Source organism: Orycteropus afer, unplaced genomic scaffold, assembly GCF_000298275.1.
Source record: "Orycteropus afer afer isolate SDZICR_OR568_19922 unplaced genomic scaffold, OryAfe1.0 scaffold00056, whole genome shotgun sequence".
Classification (NCBI taxonomy): domain Eukaryota; kingdom Metazoa; phylum Chordata; class Mammalia; order Tubulidentata; family Orycteropodidae; genus Orycteropus; species Orycteropus afer.
The window spans coordinates 10,449,869-10,456,012 of NW_006921643.1; the positions used below are offsets into that span (position 1 = coordinate 10,449,869).

General features: G+C 41.5%; 1 protein-coding gene across 1 annotated transcript in view; it reads left to right on the top strand.

The window, feature by feature from the left end:
- ARHGAP26 (Rho GTPase activating protein 26) overlaps positions 1–6,144 on the top strand; it is a 778,689-nt gene that overhangs the window by 646,174 nt on the left and 126,371 nt on the right. Inside the window, exon 20 of the mRNA XM_042780720.1 lies at positions 1,704–1,857. Within this exon, the coding sequence (XP_042636654.1) occupies positions 1,704–1,857 (154 nt within the window). The remainder of the gene's footprint in view (positions 1–1,703; positions 1,858–6,144) is intronic.

The window sequence follows — 6,144 nt, forward strand, 5'->3', positions numbered from 1 at the left end:
TATGCACAGGGAGACAGCTCAGGGGGCAGGAGAGTATGGAGGGATGGACACTGGGAAGAGGTAACTATGGGGAGGAAGTGGGAGGGGAGCTGTTGCATTATGGTAAACTGTGGTCAATGTCATGAGACAAAGTATATGTGAACTGCTGTATGGAAAGTGAATTTACTCTGTAAATCTTCACCCAAATCACAATTTAAAAAAAAGAAAAAAGAATGTTGATTGCCAAAAGTGTCAATTTCAATATGGTTTATCTCTAATGAGTGTGGGGTAAGAATAACATTCCAACTCTATATTAATTTGCTCCAGCAACGGATGCCTGTCCCATTTTGCTAAATCATCCCTAAAAATATATTTTTTCAACGCATGGTTCCAAGTTTTCAAAGAAGGGGGGTTGGGGAAGCAGAAACATATTTTCTTTTAGTGAAGTTTCAGAGTTTACAAAACACTTTCTTGCATATGATCCCACTTAGTCCTCTTTATAGCTCTATAAGCTATGCAAGGCAGTTACCATTCTCTCTGTAATGCAGATATGTTAACTAAGAGTCTCATCAATATCTCATCAGTATTGCCTGAGGCCATACAGCAGGTAGTGGTGGAGTCTTGAAGGGAGCTCAGGTTTTCCCTGTTGTTGTTATGAGCCATCAAGTCATCTTTGACTCATAGCAACTCCTCCTTGGGTTTCCGAGGCAGTATCTCTGCAGAAGTAGATTGCCCAGTCTTCTTTCTGAGGAGTGGTTGGTGGGTTTGAACCACCAACCTTCTGGTTAGCAGTCAAGTGCCTTAGGCACTATGCCTTTTCTCCCTACTTAGTAATATTCACCCCGCATTAATACGACTGTTTGGACCATGGCCCCAGTTTTTTATGTGCAGACTACTCTGAGACTTACTACAGATCTAACATTACAGATCTATTTGTCAAAGAACTAATACAAATTATGCATTAAATGTGTGGAGCTAGAGGTAACACAGGAGCTCTGGTAGCGTAGTGCCTAAGGCACTTGACTGCTAACCAGAAGTGTGGTGGTTCAAACCCACCAGCCACTCCTCGGAAGGAAGGTTGGGCAATCTACTTCTGTAGTGATACCACCTCGGAGATCCAAGGAGGGGTCGCTATGAGTCGGGGCTGACTCGACAGCACATAACAACAACAACAACAACAGAGGTAGCACAGAACAGTGTTTCTAGGAGGGGTCAGGAATTTGTGCTGACTTCATCATTAGGAAATTGATGGCCAAGTAGCAGGTATCCATGGTGAAGTGCTATAGAATTGGAGGTAGGACATGGCCTGGGAAATTAGGAAAAATATTTGAGACAGGAATTTTAGAATAAAAGAAACCAGAAACCAAAGGAATCTGGTTGAATGTATGGGAACCACAGCAGAAGCTGAGAGACCATTTGTTAGCCAAAAGAAGATATGACTGATGGTGCAGTGTCCTTAGGGAAAATGTCTGCCCTGTGCAAATGATGAAGAGGTTTTGCTCTAAAGTTTCAAGAGTTACCTATTCTCCTTTGACTCTTCTTTCCCACTTTTAATTCTTATCCTTTCCTATGTCGTTTTCTTAGCTTTATTGGGACCAGAGATCTCAATCTGAACTCATTACTGGTAAAAAAAAAAAAAAAAATTGTATGTATAAACAGACTATCTATATGGAACAATTATTAGTATGAGTCTTGTAATTTTTTTTTTTTTTTTTTTAATCCAGAGGAACAAAGGAACAGCATCATCAACTCTAGTCTGGAATCTGTGGTCTCATCAAATGCAAACAGCATCCTTAATTCCAGCACCAGCCTACAGCCAAACATGAACTCCAGTGACCCAGATCTGGATGTGATCAAACCCACCCGGCCCAACTCACTGTAAGTATCCTGTCCAGTTGCTGCTACACTGGGGCCTTGGTCAGCCATTCTACCCAGAATTTGTTCTCTGGCCCTATCTGAATTTGAGCTGTTGTCCAGTAAACATGATATAAACCTTTTCCTTAAATTTGGAGCTTGTTACAGGTTTGTTGAACATCATCATCTCACTTTTAAAGGAAATCATTATTCTCAATACACTGCTTCTTAGCCTGGATGCTTTTTGATTTACCATCTTGCTGAGATGGCTTTGGTAATGGCTATTGCCTGTGCTGGCTGCTCGGCATGCAAAGCAATTTCTTTTAGGCTTACAAGCATCCACAGACTGGTAGGAGCTCAGTAGATCCATAGCCAAGTCTGTTTCCCTTATTCATGTTGTTTCAGGTTCCCTTCTTCCTGACTGTGTTGGGGATAGTCAATGCTACCTCTTTGTCCACTGCCACAAAGAAGAGTCCCCAGTAGCCCTTTGTGTCTTCACATCCTCAAACCTTAGCATGGTTGTGATCTCATACAGGAGACTGTAAAAGAGACGAGCCCTTGTTTCATTCTTGAATGTTGATCACCCATAGCCAAGACAACCAGTTCAAGCTGCCTGTCCAATCCCTCTCAGAGACTAGATCCGCTCTGTAAGAACCAGAAAGTTCTCCCATGTGGTTCATCCCACATTGCTTAGCATGCATCTTCAGACCACCCCATAAATTTTGTCAGCTAGAGCCTTTACAGGAAGAATGTGAGGCCATGACCAGAACAGCTGGGCCCTCAGACTACAGTTGTGTAAGACTCAGGAGAAACAGAGTGGACTTTGCCTTTCTCTAACAAAAAATAATTTGAAGATCAGCCACAGATTGCCTTCAAGGCAATAGACACCAGGGTGAAAGTGAGACATCAGCATACCACAACCTTTTCCTGACCCCCTCCAAGCTCTGGTTGCACAATAGCATCCTGCCAATCTGTCTCTTTAAGGTATTTACATATTTGCAAAATGAATCCAATGATTTTTGCCTTAGGAGAGACTTTTGTTGTTGTTACTAGTTGCCATCAAGTCAGTTCTGACTCTTGGTGACCCCATGTGTGCAGAGTGGATCTCCATCAGATTTTCAGGCTGTGACTTTTTGGAAGCCGATCACCAGGCCTATCTTCCAAAATGCCTCAGCGTGGGTTGAAACCACCAACCTTGCAGCGCGTAACTGAGCATTTAACCATTTGCACCACTAAAGGAGAGTGAGTGAGTAAGGGATATTAGGTGCTTGGGAGGAAAAATGACTACTATTATAAGAGGTACTTACAATTAAAATGCAACTACAATGTAAGATGAAATCTTAGACTGAGAAAATCAATCTTGTTTTTGGTGGTAAGCAACTTTAAATCCTCCCTTGATTTTCAGGGAGTTTAATTATTTTTTCCATTATTTGGTAAATAATATGTTTGTTTACCAAGAAGTGGACCAGTGCCTCAAGGAACTGAATATAATTTATCTTGTCCAGCTTTTGGGCAATGACTCTCTTCTGGCTCTCATGGCTGGACTTGCCTAGGGAGCCTCCCTGCCATGCTGTGTGGCTTTCTCAGATCCTCCTATATTTGCTTTCTTGACTGTAAGGAGAGCCTATTTTCTTTTTCTGTCTACTTTCTTTAAACCTCTGTACCTGGCAGTGGCTGAAGTTATTTGTTAATCAGCATGAGCAAGGCTGAATTTCTAGCCCAGATTGTTTAACAGCCCCTGATTTTAGCCAGCTGGTACCAACTAGTGGTCTTTAATCTTTGTTTGCAGTAGCTGGTAGCTGTAAGCCCCCTGAGTCATCATGGAGTATAGTATGGACAAAGAGGTGCTTAGGCAGCTAAGTGAAAAACAGAGATGTGTCTTTTAACATAGGTCCTGAAGGAGGGGGCTTGAGATTTTTTTTTGTTTTGTTGGTGTCTAGATGTGATTTGTTTTTCATTGAATACTGAGAGTGCTCTGCTTGCTTCACACTGTTCAAGGGGATTGTTCGCTGCTTTCACTGCCTGGCACAAATTTAGAGGGCTTTCATGGGGAATGAAGGGTGATGCCAGGAATAGTTCCATTTGTTTGCCTTTGAAGGAGGATTAGAAGTAGGAGTGTGGGTGTGTCTGCAAGACTGCTGTCCCTCCAAGCTGAGTAAGTCTTTGATGGATACCTGTGAGGGCACAGGTTGTGGTTAAGGAAGGCTGTTTTTGATGTGAAAGCAGTGCCATTGTCACAGCCCAGTCACAGCCATGCCAAAGTCCCCATAAGCTCTGAACCAGGTTTGCAGATCATTTCTCAACCCCAAGGCAATGAGGTGTTGCTCCTGGGTTCATGCCTCCTCAGACTTTTATGCCTGTGATTTGCCTGGTTGCACCACGGACAAAAAGATAGCAGTCCTGACAAGCAGAAGCCACAGAACTCTCCATGAGTAAATTAATTCTGAGAAGTTGGTTAGCACACTATGCTATGGTGAGTGGGCTCAGTCACAGCCAACGGAGACCACTTGGCTCTCAAACTCTGTTCTGCACCCTTTCATTGCTTCCTTCATTGCCCAGTTTGAAGTGTGCAGAGATCTTTCAGTGGAAACACTTACTAATGCAGATTAAAACAAAAAACAAAGGCAGGAGGCAGGGGCTACCATCTGCTTGATTATAAATTAGACATAAAATGGGGAACCAGTCACAAGAAAACTGTCTTTTCTCCTTTTTATTTCATTCTTTTTTTTTTTTTTTTTGTAATGACTGAGAATCACTATGACCATCATAACAAATTGTACCTGATACCAAAGATAATAGATTTTTCTATATTATTCATCAGTCTTTCCCAATTCTCCAAGAAGATCATGGCCCTCTTGTTTGCATGGACTTAATGCTAAATCAAGTATCAAAATTAGAGATGCCACCATTCTACCAATGCCAAGGCAAGGCTGTTGGGTTGAAATCTTTGACAATTCCTCAGCTAGACCTCTGGAAGTCCCATCTCTTCTGAAGATCAAGTGATAGTTGGTAAGCCAGGACCAAAGTCCACTTAACTTGAAATTGTCAGCAAGTGCCGCTGACCTATTTAGCGCCTAGACCTGTGCTAAGCTATCCGAGATAACCCAGAGGAAGAGGATGCTATCTTCCTCAAGAGTGTACAGTCTGAATAAGGAGGAAAGACAACATATGACAGCACCAAATGAGATTTATAACATGTACTTGCTTTTAGAGTTAAACTACTCTCTGAATAAAATAACTATTGAGTACATGTACCAGGTCAGAGTATTAGGAAAGGTAGGGTGGGTGAAAAGTGAGGTGTGAGAATTATGTAAAATTTAGATGTATGACTGAAGAAAATTCCAGGTTAGCAGGGATAAGAAAGGCAGAAATGATCCAGAATGGATAGATATAGCATATAGACTATGTTTTAAGGAGCCCTGGTGGTGTAGTGGATAAAGCATCAGGCTACTTGCCAAAAGGCCAGCTGTTCAAATCCACCAGCTGCTCCACGGGAGAAAGATGAGGCAGTTTGTTTCTGTGAAGAGTTATAGCCTTGGAAACCCTATGAGGCAATTCTACTCTGTCTTAAAAAGGGTCACCATGAGTCAGCATCAACTCATTGGCAGCAGGGTTGGTAGACATATGGGGTTGGTAGACATATGTGCTGAACAGGGGGAAAAGGAAATGGTCAAGAGGGCTATAGTCCCTACCCCCAGTCACTACTTCCCACCCCCGTCAAAAAAAAAAAAAAAATTGAAGCAGCATTTAAAAATCAAGACACTTCATGATCAAGTGGGATTTATGCCAGGAATGAAGGTAATGTTTAATATTATAGAATATCAATCAACATAAAAGACCACATCAATAGGACAAAGGGAAAGAACCACATGATCATCCCTGTGGATGCAGATAAAGCATTTGATAAAATCTAACACCCTTTCTTGATGAAAACCCTAAAGAAGGTTGTAATAGAAGGGAAATTCCTCAATACAGTTCAGGGCAAATATGAAAAGCCAACAGCCAACATTATACTTAATGGAGAAAGACTGAGAGCTTTTCCCTTGAAATCGGGACCAAGACAAGGGTGCCTGCTCTCACCACTACTATTCAATATTGTATTAGAAGTCCTAGCCAGGGCAATAAGACATGAGAAAGAAATAAAAAGAATCTAGATTGTAAAAGAAGAAATAAAATTATTACTATTTATGGATGATAATATAAAAAATCTTTGTTGTTGATTTTATGTGCCATATGGATCGGGTCCGACTTGATGGCACATAACAACAACAAAGATCTTTTATATAAAAATCCCAAAGAGTGCACAAGAAA